General features: G+C 33.7%; 1 protein-coding gene across 1 annotated transcript; it reads right to left on the reverse strand.

Annotated features, from left to right (window-relative positions):
- Nucleotides 1-613: 613 nt before the first annotated feature.
- Nucleotides 614-14,520, reverse strand: LOC133197743 (uncharacterized protein C56G2.4-like). Its single transcript, XM_061333938.1, has 9 exons — nucleotides 14,444-14,520; nucleotides 8,916-9,188; nucleotides 8,562-8,791; nucleotides 6,450-6,624; nucleotides 4,263-4,367; nucleotides 3,510-3,630; nucleotides 3,118-3,245; nucleotides 2,640-2,892; nucleotides 614-2,082 (listed from the first exon to the last, which is right to left on the reverse strand). Exons 1-9 carry the CDS (start codon nucleotides 14,505-14,507, stop codon nucleotides 1,830-1,832), a joined length of 1,602 nt encoding a protein of 533 aa, XP_061189922.1. The 5' UTR covers nucleotides 14,508-14,520; the 3' UTR covers nucleotides 614-1,829.
- Between the last annotated feature and the right edge of the window lie 2,004 nt (nucleotides 14,521-16,524).

Raw genomic sequence — 16,524 nt, forward strand, 5'->3', positions numbered from 1 at the left:
AATGTTAAAAGCAGGTACATTTGTAAAAAGAAGCTGAGCAACTCTTTTGTTGGATATACATGTATATTTCCCTCTTTGGAATAATTGGTATAAATAAACTTCACGTATTCTTCATTAAAAAAATATAAATGTACAAGACTACTCTCAATCAACAAATCTCGTATAAATTCACAATTATCGAGGTACAAAAAAGGTAACTGAATAACATTTACATTCTACTCGTCTTTAAATCTAGACCTGCGTAGTGTGTACGGAAGCATTACCGAAAAACAAATCAGTACCGAAAGTATATCATAACTTTTCAATAGATTATTCAAAACATGTCATGAGAGATTTGTTGGGTGTTGTCGCCAATTCCGTTTACATTCCTTTGTTCTTTTATCTTTGGAATGTCCTCGCTTTCTTTTTTCCCCGGTATAGTTCAGGTACACCGGTGTCACTTAGCTGACACATAGTTCCGCATTAATGATAAAGTATATATATATATATATATATATATATATATATATATATAGTATAACTGGCATTCTATTCAATTATAATATATAATTATGAAAAAAGATGTATAAAGAAATAAAAAAAAAAAAAAAAAACAAAAAAAAAAAAAAAAAAAAAAAAAACAACCAAAAAAAAAAACAAACAAAAAAACAACAAGAAAACAATACAAGAGATCCATGGGCTATAGCGCTCACCCGAGTAACTTTGGCTCTGATGTTCTTCACCAGATTTACTCCCTTTTAATACTTATTGTTGCTCCACTCTATATCCGGGGGTGATTTGAACAATTTAGAATCTACACTACCTCAGGAAGCTTCCATATAAGTTTCACCTTTTCTGATCCAGTGATTCATGAGAAGAAGATTTTTCCTATATATATATTTCAAAGTTAAACTTTGATTCCCTATTGTGGCCCAACCCTACCCCCGGGGGTCAAGCTTTGAACAATTTAGAATCTACACTTCCCCAGGAAGCGTCCAAATAAGTTTTGATTTCTGGCCCGATGATTCTTAAAATTTTTCTTATATATTTCAATGTAAAACTTTGATTTCCTATTGTGGTTCCACCCTATCCCCGGAGGCCAGTATTTGAACAATTAAGAATCTACGCTTTCTCAGGAAGCTTCCACACAAGTTTCATCTTTTCTGGCACAGTGGTTCTTGAGAAGTGGATTTTAAAGATGTTTCCTAAATATTTCAATGTAAAACTTTGATTCCCTATTGTGGCCCCGTCCTACCCCCGGGGTACATGATTTGAACAGTTTAGAATCTACACTTCCTCAGGAAGCTTCCACATAAGCTTCAGCTTTTCTGACAAAGTGGTTCTTGAGAAGAAGATTTTTTAATGACCTCACCCTATTTTTGTCTTTCCTTGATTATCTCCCCTTGTAAGAGGGCTTGGCCTTTCATTTTAAAAATTTAAACTCTCCTTAACCAAGGATGCTTTGTGCCAATTTTGGATAGAATTTGTGGTTCAGGAATTTTAAGATGTTGAAAATGTGAATAAATATAGGAAAATTATTAAATATGTGAACGCAGTTATAAACCTCTCGGTCTGAAAGTGCACATGTATGTGTGTGTGTATACTAAAAGCTATGTGAAGTCAAATGTTTTTTGAACTATATATATCATAATGGTTTTAGTTTCAATGCTGGTTTAAGAAATGTTTCTAATAATTCAAATGTAAACCCCCCCCCCAAGCTGAGTCGACTCTCTGAATCTCCCAATAATTTCACTAGACATTTGGGATAAAATTATAAATATACAAATATACTCCTTGTTCTGCCAAGATAAAAAGTTGTATGGAAAATATGGTTCCCAGTGATAATACAACTAGATTCCAAAAAGAAAGATGCATAACAAATTCAATATGAAAATCTGCGTTAAAGTCAGTTGCCATTTGGTGGATCCAGAAATAGGGCAGGGCGTGTCAAAGTTTGGTTGGCCCGCACACAGTGACGTCACATTCCCGCCGGAGGCTGCAGACGTGTATCGTGTGTATTCATCAGGTTCAGCTACAAACCAATTCACACCCACCAATCTAAGAGAATTGTCTGACACAAAGCTGGATATGTCGAACAGAAATCTGAAAGAAACATTATATTGTGGTAAATGTTAAGGTCTTTTTAATGATGTAAATGGATTTATAAATAAGTTTTTAAGTTTTATTCAGCCATCTATGAACAGTCGCAAATTCAAGAAAAAGTTATTATTTTTGTTAGTTTATAAATGTAGAATCACTAACTGTATACGCAATATAGAAGATTTGTTTAATTCTTGAAAAAATACGAACAACGGAAAAAATGTGCGAACACGTACCCACTAAAGATTGATATAAAACATGTATATTAATTTAATATGAAAAGGAATGAGTACAAAGAAGAAGTAAATTGTTGGAACCCCAAACCAATGATTGGTCAGTTCTGGTACTGAGGCAGTAGCGGATCCAGGATTCTTGAAAAAGGGGGTGGGGGAGGTGGGGGTGGGAGGGACCACAGAAAACCTTGATTTATTTAAATTTTATGTATTATTTTTATACACAATTGGGGGGGGGGCTTGGGTCCCCTCTAAATCAGCCAGTGTGATGTAATTGTATATAAATTCAGCTGGGAAAAACAAATACATGTAGGTGTCATACTGTACCTTGAGTTTGGGGGAGTAGTGTAGTTTCCGGTTTCACTGGTATTTACAGTGTCAGTTTGCTCGTAAAGCAGGAAATAGTAATAATGAGCAGCGTCAGGGGGGCGTGGCCCTCTATACGACTGCGCTGTGTATCCCTCCGCAACCCTTCCCTCGGGAATATTCACAACCATCCAGTGAAGAAGAGGGCGTTCCTGTGTCCCCGCAGTGGACCTTGGAACATCCGGGTCTACACATAACAGAGTGAATGTCTTACCTGCAAACAAACCAATGCTTCCATTATATGTTTTTAAACAATTTTTTTGCTTATAATTACGTATTGGGCAATGTAGTTAACGGTTTCATGATACATGCATGTATAGCCTGTTTATGTAGTCATTTGGCTAAGTGTCTACAAATAAGACGGATTCTTAATCTACTATGGACTATATCATGATAAAAATGTAGCCATTGCACAAATGTTAAATCTATATCAAACTACCAGTGAAGTTTTTCATCTGATTGTAAAATCCTAAAGCCATGAAGTCAGGAACAGGAGTGGCGTCAGATCGAACATCCCACGAGTCAACCGAAGCGTCACCTAGCGGATTCAGTTTGAATGTCCGAGACCTATGAAACCAAAGGAAGTTATAAGACACCAAAGACAGTCTGCAAGTTATATCAATGCAAAGCTTAATTAGCTGGAAGCGCTAGATGGCATTAGATTTACAGATAGAGTTCCAAACGATTGAGAAAGTTTTAAATCCAGGTACATGTAGCAAGTGCGCTAAACAACTACGCTCCATAGACAGTCTCATAAAAAAATCGGTCAAGTATTATAATATTAAACAGTATAACATGAACGATTCTGACGATGTCGTTTCTTATACGTACGGTTTTGAATACTTGGTACAACAAGAAGTGAAGGTAAGAGCAGTCGGAGAGAATGTGACGTCAACACCCACTGTCAACTTGGGGTCTCTAGGAATGAAGGTTCGGTTGTGGTTACCAACCGCTAGAAATAAAGACTAATTGTACAGTAGATCAAGAAGAACAAAAATACCTTGCATTTAAAAACAGTCGTCAATAAAGGAGAAAAGTATAAGTATTGAAGATTCTAGCTGCTGAACTGTAGCTCACTGGTCTACCAAGAAAACTGAATTGTCGGACTAGTGAGCTACAGATCTGCAGCAATGCAGATTCCTCTATTAAAAATAAAGATAACGAACAGTATTCAAGCTCAAGCGTCCATAGAAACAAATTGTGAAGAGATCAAACACAGACCTTTAAAAACATCAGATGTGGGATCAGGTGCCTTAGAGGAGAAAGCATCCCACAATAATCACTTTTTAAATATATTTACATGAACATGTATATAGAAGATATGTATTATTTTGAAGTTGGATATGAAATGGACTGAAACGAATTTTTTTTTAGAAATATTTTTTTCATGGGTTAAAGAGGCGAAAATATGCTAATAAAATAATCTTTTCTTCACGTCTGAAATTGACCTTATCAAATTCCTAGCATAAAAATTTCTTATTATACATTTTCCTAGGGTGAATATGGATGTATAATTAATTTATATACGAGAAATTTAATGCTTTTAATATATACGAGTCCTAATTTGCATGATCTTGAACTGACCTTGTGAAATCAGGTAAGGACAGGTGTATAGAAGTCTTATGTTTATCATGTTCTGCATGGCATATGGATCCATTGTAACTCTCATCCAATTCATGCCAACAGGACCTAAAGAAAATCAGATACAAATCAATATAAAGGGCAGAGCCAGCAGGGAGTCTGTAGGCCCCCTCCCCATTGTTTTTATATTTATACAGTTAAGTTGACCAATATTTATCAAATTTGTAGCAGATTATTCTTTTGCTAAATGTTTCATTTAAATAAAAACGGATAGGGTCCTGAAACAAGGAGAAGGAAATATATATAAAAAAGTGATTACTGAGATTAAAATATCATAGAGTTGTTGAAGCACCTTAGGAGAACAGACATTTGTTAATTCAAGGTCACCTAAGTAATGAACTTAAATTGGACACTAAGGGGCCCAGAGAGATCAAACCTTGTCAGCTGGGGCATTTTCAGACCTCACGACATATTGAACTAAACTTTTAATTCACAGTGACCACATTTTTTAATTTCTTGGCTATTGATTAGAAAATCTTTTTTCCCCACATATTTAGAATACTATGAGGTATAGGGTCCAAAATATATGGGGAAGATATATCTTGGGAACCCAAAAAGGTCACATAGACATATGCATACTATGGAAATTTTCATATCTTTTTAGATAGAATCTTGAGATCTTTTTAGATAGTATCTCGATACTTTGAGTCCACGAATCATCAAAGTTTGTTGTTTGCTACATCCTGAGGGATAAAAATATGACATTACAAAATAGGTTACAGTGAACTACCTAAAGGACGATTCAGTGTCATTTATTTCCATAGATTAGATTCTTAGTTCAATGATCATCACGTACTATTGTTTGATGCATTTATGATTAGTGTGACAATCAAAGTATGCCAACCTGACCTACTTAAGGGGTGTTATGCTTATTCATTTTCAATCTTTTTTTACATGAAGGACTGTTAAATCCTGTTGGTTGATGCATCTCAGTACTGTCGAGTGTAATAATTCAAAAAGAGTTCGCCTCAGCGAATGTTACCTTTAAGCAAAACTAAGTCCCACGCTAAACCAATAATTTACATGTAGTACTGCGTATCTCAAAAGCAACATTTATATGCAATTTTTGGTTCAGGTAAGGCTTGCAGTTACTAAGTAATGGACTCTTTTTCTAAAAAGATTAAACTAGTCACTCATCCAGAAAATGCAGGTCAGATCTTGTATACGAAGTGGGTTTGGAAAGTTATTATTAATTCCAGTTAAGTGTGCCGTTTTGCATTACGTCACAACCTATGATGACAGCTGTGATCAAGGTATATAATACACGCCTCCTAACCGCAAACTTTATGACTGGTAGTTTCTTCTTATCCTTGATTGGTTGCTCGTGCAACAGACTATTTCCGTGTCAATGTTGATAAAATGAGTTGACCAATCAGACAGCGGCGTTGTGAATTGTTTACGCTGGGCGCATCTATCGAAAAAGATCGTGACGTAATGCGAAACGGCACACCTCACTGGAATTGATAATAAAACCTGGTTTCTCATCCAGAAAGTCAAATCCAGCGTCCGAAGCAAGTCTGATATTGGGCGTGATATATATGCCAAATCCATGTAAATTTTGTTAAGACAGGGCTTGAAGTTACTTTGGATTGAGCCTGTTCCAAAAACTTCAACCTGGAAATTGTAAGTAAAATCCGGCATCCGAAACAACTCTATTTGTGCATCCGTTGAAGCATCACACATGCAAGTTTGGTTAAGGTAGAACTTATAGTTCTTTTTTAAAGGAACATCCTCCAAAAACTAGTCACTCATCTGGAAACTACAGGTACGTCAGATCTACATGTAGCATCCGAAGCAAGTCCAGTAGTGTGCATTCATGCAAGTTTGGTCTAGGTAGGGCTTATAAATACACTGTAATTACTTGGGAATAGATCTGCTCCAAAACTTTAATCTGGTCACTGATTCTGAAAATATGGTCAGATCCAGCTTCCAAAACAAGTCCAGTGGTGTGCATCAAATTAATGTATCATCCTTGCAAAGTTAGTCATTTCCAAGTAACTATAAACCTATGCTGACTCTTTAGAATGAACCTGTTCCAAACAATATATACAGGCCATGAACCCAGTGTACTACTATTCACAACAAGACTAGTGGGTACCTGTTAGATTTAGGTATACGACTATCAAGTACCTGTTAGATTTAGGTACTCCACAGCGTCCGTCATGTTGTATTGTGCCATAGAGTCGGCTAGCAGCTTTCTCCACTCCTCTGACAACTGGATCCGGCCAGATTGTTTGAACAGTAGAAAAGAGTAGACATTAGGGGTGGGTGTAGATTTCATAGGCCCATGGTAGTCCTTGAAAATCTATCATAACCATGTAGTAATGATTTACATATATATATTTTTAACGTTCCCAAGTAATATAATAATAATAATCTTTCTTGCATGCTACAATCATATGGGTCAAGCAATAAGATTTAAAACAAAGAAAATTTCTACCAGATAAAAATTACTAGTATATGGAATAGGTTAACAGAATTTGAAGATAACGAATAGTAATCAGGGTCAAATATTCATTGAAACAATACAAACTGGGAGAAGGGCAAACATGGACATCTAAAAAGAGCAGATGTGGGATCAGGTGCCATGGTCAAGTAATTTACTCCGAATGGTACATGTATGTATCGATGTGGACCGTATTAATTCTTAATTCTACTCTGGTGATTGTTTAATGAAGGTGAAAACAGTCGATTAAAATTTGATTGTTGGGCTCTGTATACGTTCATGTTTCTGTATTGGTGACTTAGAAATAGAATGAGGAAAAATTATGTGACATGGTTTAGCTAACAAAGAAATAAACAAAAACGATATATTTGTTTTTACAGTAAAAGAGTTTCATTTTTATTGTACATACACACACATGTATTCTCAGAAGTTGATATTAAAATGATGCTTGAGTTTCTGATTGACAAATAATATTTATATATGTATAGATTTTGGAGATCAAACTTCCAACAATCTGTCGGGATTACCATGGGTAATGACTGCGCCCCGTTATTAGCAGACTTATTTTTGTAATTAAATGAAGCAGAATTTATTTAAAAAAAACTTTTATACGAAAAGAAGTATCTTGCTGTGGCTTTCAATTCAACATTTAGATAAATCGACGACGTTTTATCATAATATTATGTCAATATTCATTTTCATTATACGTTGATTCGATCCCTCATCTCGTAATAAAAGATACCAGGTTCCCTGTCCCTGTTTTGTTTCATGTACTCATATACGTTACTAAGACAAGATGGATTATGATCGATCTAGGGTGAATCTATCCTGTATACCCATTGTATTTTTCTACGCCTTCGATGCAATGCATCATTTTTGCGTAGTATTTAGTCAAAATTTACGTCTGTTTTTTACGGCAACGGCTCAAAAATCCACAATATAACTCAAATTGTGCTGAACAAATGCACTGGATGAACTCCCTTGGCTAGGATGAGGAAGGGAGGGGTTCTGACTCGTTACCAAATCCACTCAAACCCAGTACGTCAACTCAAAACCAAAAGGCAAAAGTCAACTCTTAACCAACACTCACCATACATAGGGTCGGAACCGGAGGAGCTGGGATTTAGCCCTCCACTTTTTTTTGCAAATATACACATAATATAGGCATTAAAAATTACCTTTTTTTGTTGGTTTAGCCCCCCTTTCAATTAGCCCCCCCCACCCCCACTTTCAACTTGCTTCCGACGCCTATGCCATAATTGCACATATAACGTAATGTTAAACCGTAACTGAGGGTATTTCAATAATATGCAGAGACTACCCCCCCCCCCCCCAAAAAAAAAAAGTATGAGGAATTAATTTAAAATAGATTGATGTATGTTCTATATATGGACCAGTGCATACAGACTTTAGCTCATAATTACATTAAAGATACTAAATTTATTACAAAAAATCAATTTTCTGACATTTATTTCGTATTATGTTTATGTTAGTACAATGAACACAAGGCCCATGGGCCACATCGCGCACCGAAGACTTTGGTTAGAAACTTAAGAGTCAACTCGTAACCAAAAACAAGGCAGGCTACGATTTAAAATTTACTTGGGTACGACTTCTCCCCTCAAAAACCAAGAGTGAACTCGTTACCGGAGTCCTACTGAGTAATTGTAATCAACTTGTCTTACGGGTTTTGGTTGAGTTGAAGTATTTGGTTCGAGTGGAATTGGTTACGCGTCAGGTTACGAAATGACTTGATATCACCAGGGAACAATGCTGAATCATAAATATACATCTACCTCAGCTGAATTGACGTCATTTCCGGGTATATTTATGATTAATCCATGATTAATCAAGGAACCTGCATCATAAACAATGATCGTGTAGAGTTCGCTCTGGTTGGCTTCCCACGTCATGGTTGGTCGCTTTCGGACGCTCCATGGCTTGTAAACAGTGGCCAGGGTAGGGTCTAACTCGAGTCGACGACTCTCCGTAACCGTCCATTCATTTCCACAGCCACTGTACGTTCCTTAATAAAGATTTTCATTTTAGCAGGATTTTTTCCCCAATCTGAACAATGTAAAAATTAACACTTTTATTTTTGTCCTCATATAATTAAACAAAAATTAAAGTAAAATGAAAATATTTCATACCTGTCCCTGTTTCAAAGGTCACATTCAGATATTTTGTAACCAGAGTTTCATTTAATGAGTAACCCGGCCCAAAGACACGGGAAATAAGACTGTCGGCTCGATAAGGGTGATAGTTGAAGCAATCCAGTGAAGCCCATGGGTTTGGACATCGGATGAAATACTGCGTCCCAAACCAGAAAAGATTTTTGTCTTTGGAGCTTGTCACGATGGAGGACAGACAGCTCGAAAGATCTGAGTTAAGATTCGCTTGGGAACAAGGGGAGGTGATGACCGCTGTCAAAGCAAATTCAAGAACCATCATCAAAGAAAATCTAGGTACATTGAGAGCCAATCAGGGTTATATAATAATCAGATTATACAGTAGGTATTGCCTATCAAACTCTCCATTTCCAACTTTGTATTAGTAACTAAAACTAAAAATGAAATCATAATAGGTCATCCACAACGGATAAACTGTAGTTTTCACCAATTAAAAGGTTAAAGTCAATTCAGTTTAGTACGTTGAGTTAAAATGCCACTAATGTCAGAAAAATATACCAAACGCCCAACATCAAAGAAGCCAGTTTCTCAAGAGTAGGGAAGTCAATTTCATCAATAATTCATATTCAAATATTCAGTGAACGTATTCGTATATTTGATAAAATATCTAAAATCTGGTTTATCAAAAATATACCTCATCCCGACCCACCTCTATGACAAGCTTGCGTCGGTATTCAGAACTAAAATTGTGTGAAGAATTTTGTTGAAATACAGCAAGGAATTCTACTTTTGAAATGAGCATATATTACCAAAATAATTTTGAAATTGAAATCTTGAAGCTCCAAGTGAAAAACCGGTCGGCAAGATTGTCGTATACTGTCCAGATTTTTATAGTTGTGTTTGATTACAGTAATGTGCCTGATAAGTCATCAATAATCTTTGATTTAAAGTTTTGAAAATGTATACAAGCACTTCCATAGACATTTTTTTCCTAAATTTAGTTGTTTAACAAATTTTCCGAGAATGATTATGAAAATGTACAAAAATTATCATGCAAATACACATGTAATTCAAGCATTTATTACATTTTCAACAGTGAAATACTGTGATTTATTAATTGAATAAAAGTGATATTCTCTCACAGTGTGAAAGGATACTAAAATGATATTCTCTCACAGTGTGAAAGATATCAAAGTAAGTAAAAAATAAGTAACTAAGCATCTTGATAGAGCTAAAACTGCAAATTTCTTCCCAAATATCTTGCTAAAATCCATGCTATGTAATGTTTTCAATCGCACAACTGCTAAGCTATGACGTCTCAACCGCTCAACTATGACGTCAGGCCTATGACACTGTTAAGAAAAGACACAGGCAAAGGGAAAATCAAAGAAAATGTAATAAACAGAAAATTCAATGTTTTGTAGATGAATATGGAATTTATTTCACTCGTGAGACAGGATTTTCTGATATTTTCACTCGTGCTTCGCACTCGTGAAAATATCAAAAAATCCTGTCCCACTCGTGAAATAAATTCCATATTCATCTACAAAACATTGAATATCCTCTATTTATTTTATCCTTAAATTGAGACCCTAAAAATACTACAGACTAATTCTATTCAACATGAAATTTGATGATCAATAAGATTTCCTTTGATAAGTGAACTTGTTACATCCTTTCGACAATCTAAGATGGGTTTTATGGTTGTCCTCGATTTTAGATCCGATTGTATTAAAAGACAGGGACTTTATCACTCAAACTCAATAAAAGGGTGCAAAGACCCAGTGGCATCGGTCATAAAATGGATTGTAAGAAAAAAGAAAAACGTTGATTGATAGTTAAAGATCAATAATTCAACATTACAAATACAATATTTTTTCAACAAGAATTAATGGGTTTCTGAGTTGTGACATTTTAAAGTTATGACATTTTATCATAAAATTTAACCTTAAAAATATACGTTACCAGGGGGTTTCATTACTTTTCAGTGGCTTAACACAAAATATTAGATCATAGATATCAAATTATAACAAGATATAACAAAAACACTTTGTGTACGTATTTAAAAACCATGGAATACTCGGAATGAGATTTATTGTTAGTGATATACCGTATGTTTAAGGAAATGGTATAATTTGAACTTTTCCCCTTTTTAGGAATATAAAAATATTGCGTGTTTTACACTCTACAAATAATTTATGAATGTTATACTAGAAGAAATATGATACAACAAACATTGAAAATATGTGTTTCAATCTTCATTAAAAGAATATGGATTTCGCCAAACAAAATGCAATGTCTTTGCAATCATTGAACAAAAAGGGACTAAAAATAACGTACATTTCATGAAAAAACATGTTTTGATTTGATAGATAAAAATTAAATTTTAACAATACTTATTCACTTACTTTTAAACAAATTTAGTGTAAATTATCTTATTGACGCAAATAACACACAAGTTAGTGCTGAAATATATTATGCAGGTGTCAATAAATGATTTTGAAGTCATTTGATTGTGAAAAGGGCAATTTTGTGCCATTACAGAAATAATTTTGGATTTTGTGATAAAATTTTCCGTAAATATTCATAATAATGATGAGAAACAATCATAAAAAGAATATTGATTTCTACTGAATAGTCAAAAACGGATTAATTTCCTACATTGTGATAGTCATATCCTTTGGAAATGTACGTTACCAACAAATTAATATTCCATTTTTTTATTCCATGCATGTCTAAAATATTATTTGTACCAAATTATACGATAAGGGTTTTTTCCTCACTTCTGAAAACATTTTTGTTTCTTGAAAGTTACTTTACAGTCTGTAAAATTGTTAAATTTGCAATCGTTAGAAATGTCCGTTACATTTCACAAACCCTAATCACGGCTGTATATAGCTTATGATTACATTCTTTCTTATTTGCCTTAGCCTTACTCTTTCCCGATAGTCTTTCTGAATTTCAGCTAGTGATTTTTCCATTTAGTTTAAATAGAAATGAAATAAAATTACATAACATGATGAGAAATGTTTGTTACCACATTTCATAAATGTTCGTTACTTATAAATATTGGACTAATTTTGAAAAAAATATTAAATTTTGAGAAGGAAACATCCATGATAAACATGATTATAAATGTGTGCATACTTTCTGTACAGTAAATGAAATGACAAAATGCCGTTTTGTCAAAATTTCAATAGATCAAGAATAATATTAAAAAAATTATCAATATGACATCTTTTAAAACACTGCGTTCACTGTGTATTGTTATTGTTTTAATTATATAAACAAATCAAAATTCAACTTATCATACATGTGGTACATTGTTTCTAATCCAATTAACTTCATAGACGGATAAAGAAATTAAAAAAAAATACTTCAATACGATATGATACCGAAAGTGAAATGTTCGTTACCATCTGTAACGAACATTTCTTTGTTTATTTTGAGCAATACTATAGATATACAGCACAAACATGGATGTCAAATTGTAAGCAGAGGTCTATTTATTCATTCTCAGTTGTTCTGTATAAATAAATATCATAATATTGTTCATAAATCACAGTACACATCAGTGTATTGACCAACCTTGTCTTCAGCATGAAGTATTTAAGAAATTGAATGTTTGAATGTTTCACCTTCAACACTGACATTCAAATAAAATGGCGGGTTGTAACTTCTATCCTTAAAACGCTTGAAGTTGCGTTTTCTCTCCGTTTAAAGTGACTGAATTTAAAACTATGTAACGAACATTTCAGTAACAAACATTTCAAACAAGCACATACCATGGAATATTGATTCGAATGAAAGTAGGATTGCTGATATAAATGTTGTTTTTCTTTGCGACACACATTAGCTTTGTAATGAAATAACCAGCCGACGTGAAGATAGTACTTTTAGTTGCATGAATACGGTAACGAACATTTCATTGTTATTTCATCGCAGAAAGAAGGCAAAGTTACAGACTGAATTAAATTTATGGAGAGGGCTAAAATAGGCTATGCCTGCTGCCTAATCCCATTCACTTCATGTGAATAAAATTATGTATAAATAAAAAAAAAAAAATTAAATTTATGCGGATGAAAGTTGAATTGTATATGTATTAAGAAAGGATGTTTATGATAGTTAGCTACATAAAAAAATCGCATCGCTTGTCTGTAGTTATATTTGTGTATTGATAAGTAACGTTCATAATATTTTTATTTGGCGATATTTATCTTGTGTCTTATTTGGCGACATTGCTTTAAAATCAAGTACAGAACATAAAATCAGTCAAAAAACATCGATGTTATTTTTAATTTTCAGACTTTGATATGTTTAATCTTAAATGATATTATTTTTTACGGTTTCTTTTCTTTAAGTTTTAAAATTAAGCACCTTAAGTCCAAACTCTGTTACCGGCGACAGTAACGAACATTTCAAAATGACACATTTGGAGGTAATTTACGCAAGTTTTAATGAAGTCAGACAGCTGTTACATAAGGGTTAGTTTAATAAGTCTGCAAACATTAAAATAACATTCAATCATTTGAAATGTAATGCATAGTTTGAAAGTATTTCACAGGCGACAGTAATTGCACCCTTTTATTGAGTTTAAGTGTATACTTAAGTACTGCCAACTTCAAAATCTCAAACATTCCACTTGAGTGTTCACACGTCACTAAAATATCCAAATTCTACAACAGTCCTGGCTTCTTGACCAGTCTGTTGACAGGGGTTTACAAAATTATTCTCCTTAGTAAAGACTGTTTAACACTAACAATGCAGTAAGAGTAGTCTAAAAAAAATATACTTGAACACAAATTCCAACACTAATGAAAAATATTTTTTGGACATTGAAAAAATTACACTCATAATGATTTTATTAATTTTATTTTCAACATAAGGTACCCGCCATTTACCCCGAGAAAAAACTGTTAAAGACAAATGATTCACTGATCCACAGAAATCACTTCTGCGTATACTTATCGATGGGGAAAATAAGTGCAAATAATGTGTTCATTTATAAATCTGCATTGGTCTTATAAAATGCTAAGATTGCTTGGATTCTAATTGCTTGAAAGAACTCTTTAGTGCGCAGTGTGTAGAGGGTCCTTAATAAACTAAGCGGTATAAATTGTTGAGGACGAATGAATGGACGCACTGGTCAATATTTGCTTGATCCCAAAGAAGACCATGTAGAGCGGTTTTCAGCGTTTCCAAATAGTAGTTATTGCAAAACATTTAAAATGTCCGAAACAGGTTCTTTTGCACTCATATTTTCAATGAATAAAAAGAATTTTCAATTTGCGCATTAACAAATTGCTGAAGATAAAGATATTGTAATTGAATAAAGATACTAAAAACGTATTATAATTTCTTTGAAACAGAAAACGGGTATTCACTGCACAGTTATCGTAAATTAAAAAAAAAATCGGTTACAGTTATGAAACTTCTTGACACACATGCAGGGTGTGGATATAGGTGTATATAGGTGATTATTTTGGGGTGAACGGTGCATTTTTGTTTCCATCTTATAAAATGTAAATCGGCAGGAAAAAAAGACTTACCTGAAATGCAGCCGAAGAGAACTGCTACCTGTAATACCTGTATCTGATACATGGCACGGTCCATGTTCGTACGAACCTTAGATCACGGCTCACTACTTGTGACCCACAGAGAATGTTTACAAACATAATATGAGCGATACTTAATCTGTAGGCATGGATCCAAGATTTTTACATATTAAGGGTTTATTGTAAGGAGGATCTCTACACCTATGGGGTCAAAGTGATTTTCGTTACATGGATTTTAATAGATTCAATATCCAATAAAAAGAGCTCCAAAGTATTTAACTATATTGATAATGATTTAAAATATTTAATTTATTTTGTAGAAATTCCTTAAGCTTATATGCTTTAAAATTTGTTTGAAAGGTCAATATTATAAAAATTAGGACTGAACTAAAGCATGTGCGATCTAGAGGTAGTGATGGGCGGGATTTAGCGGGTCCGGACCCCCTGGGTTTTCCCGAGTTATTAAATTTATATAGCAGAACTATGCAGACCAGACTGAAACCCACCTTTCAATCCCTCATTTTTAGGAAAAAATAGGCTTATATATGAAGGAAAGCGGCTTGTACAATAAATGTCTAATACCCCCTCCTTCCCCTGCGACATACGAAATAGGAGTTTAATTGGACCTTTTTCATTTGCTTGTTAAAAAATATTCCTGAGTAGAATATCTTTTTGAGAGGGTATGGACACCTTCTAGATAAATCTATAAAAATCCTGGATCCGCCTTTGGAAAAAAAAACACACAGACTTTCCTTTAGTTAATATAGCAAACTTTGTTTTTGACATTTCTTCGACATTTTGAATGTATAATATGAAAACAATAAATCGATGTATTTCATTGTTTTTGCGTGATGGGTCGCATTGAGATGGATAAAAAAATGCATTTCATTTTCATTCTTCATATATGGATTCACCAAAAAAATATATATCCTTTTTTTCATGTCGAATATGCATTAAGTATAATTTGACAAATATCGACTTGCTTTATAAGATTTTACATCCCAACTTTTACATTAAAATTCATATTATCTGATTTAGATTTTCCGATAGAAAATCGATGAAATGACGTGGGCTTATGAAGTTTACCTTTTCTACAATATGTGATTCAGCTATGGTGACATCTGTCCCAAACTTAGATGAATAATTATCGATTTTCTACATTGAGAGAGGTTCATTTAAGGTCTTTCATTGCATTAAATAACTTAAAATAATTTGTCTTTTAAAATAATACTTAATAAAATAAGGTTTGAGAGCATTTTCTTGTAGAAGCTCTGGAGCAGTTAAGATTTTCGCTAATCAAAACAGGGAGATGGACTAGACAATATTTGTCCCCTTTCTGGTGCCCCACCCAGGTTTGCTTCAGATGGGGAGATAGACAACTTCTTGCCACGCAGCCCAGGAAGAAGAGGCGAGGAAGTCTAGAGGATAGGGCGGGTTATAGGAGAGGGATATACAAGAGGGAGAGAGAGAAGACGTTGGTATCCCCCAAGACAACTAAATCTTCATAGAGAACCAGGTTAGTTTTTTTTCCCTTTAAGGTATTCAAGTATTCAACTACCGGATTACTTGTTTTATAAAATGTACAGATTATTTATAGTTTGAATTTTTTTTTTGCAAACTTTATTCAAAATCAGAATAAATATTTTCTCTCTTGAAAAGCGTGTGTGCATAGTTAGAGCTTTAGAAGGAAAGGTCCAATGCAAAGAATTGCTTCATTCATTTTCTTGCCATAATTTAGAAATTTGAAGACTTTCATTAATCACAAATTATCTAAGTAGATCAATTCTATGCAAATAATTATTTAATTGTAGCAATCCGATATATATACTAGTACTTCTAGCGCATGAATCCTTCATTCTTGCTCAGAGTTCGCAATATATTTTCAGAATGTTGGTTTAGAAAATGTAGATATTTTGCCAGTTTCAATGCTTTTAAATAACAAATATAATCATGAACATGAAATCAAATAAATAAATAAATAAATAAATAAATAAATAAATAAATAAATAAATAAAAAAAAAAAAAATAAAATAAAAATGAAATACTGCCAAAAAAAATTGCACTCTGAGTGACTT

This window comes from Saccostrea echinata, unplaced genomic scaffold (genome assembly GCF_033153115.1).
Source record: "Saccostrea echinata isolate AGI-Se365-2 ecotype Australia unplaced genomic scaffold, CSIRO_AGI_Sech_v1 ptg000030l, whole genome shotgun sequence".
Classification (NCBI taxonomy): Eukaryota; Metazoa; Mollusca; class Bivalvia; order Ostreida; family Ostreidae; genus Saccostrea; species Saccostrea echinata.

Coding starts and splice junctions, on each gene's coding strand:
- LOC133197743 (XM_061333938.1), bottom strand. CDS start 14,507: ATGGACCGTGCCATGTATCAGATACAGGTATTACAGGTAGCAGTTCTC. Junction 8,792..8,915: donor GACCTTTGAAACAGGGACAG/GTATGAAATATT, acceptor ATCTTTATTAAG/GAACGTACAGTGGCTGTGGA. Junction 3,246..3,509: donor TGTACCAAGTATTCAAAACC/GTACGTATAAGA, acceptor TTGGTTTCATAG/GTCTCGGACATTCAAACTGA.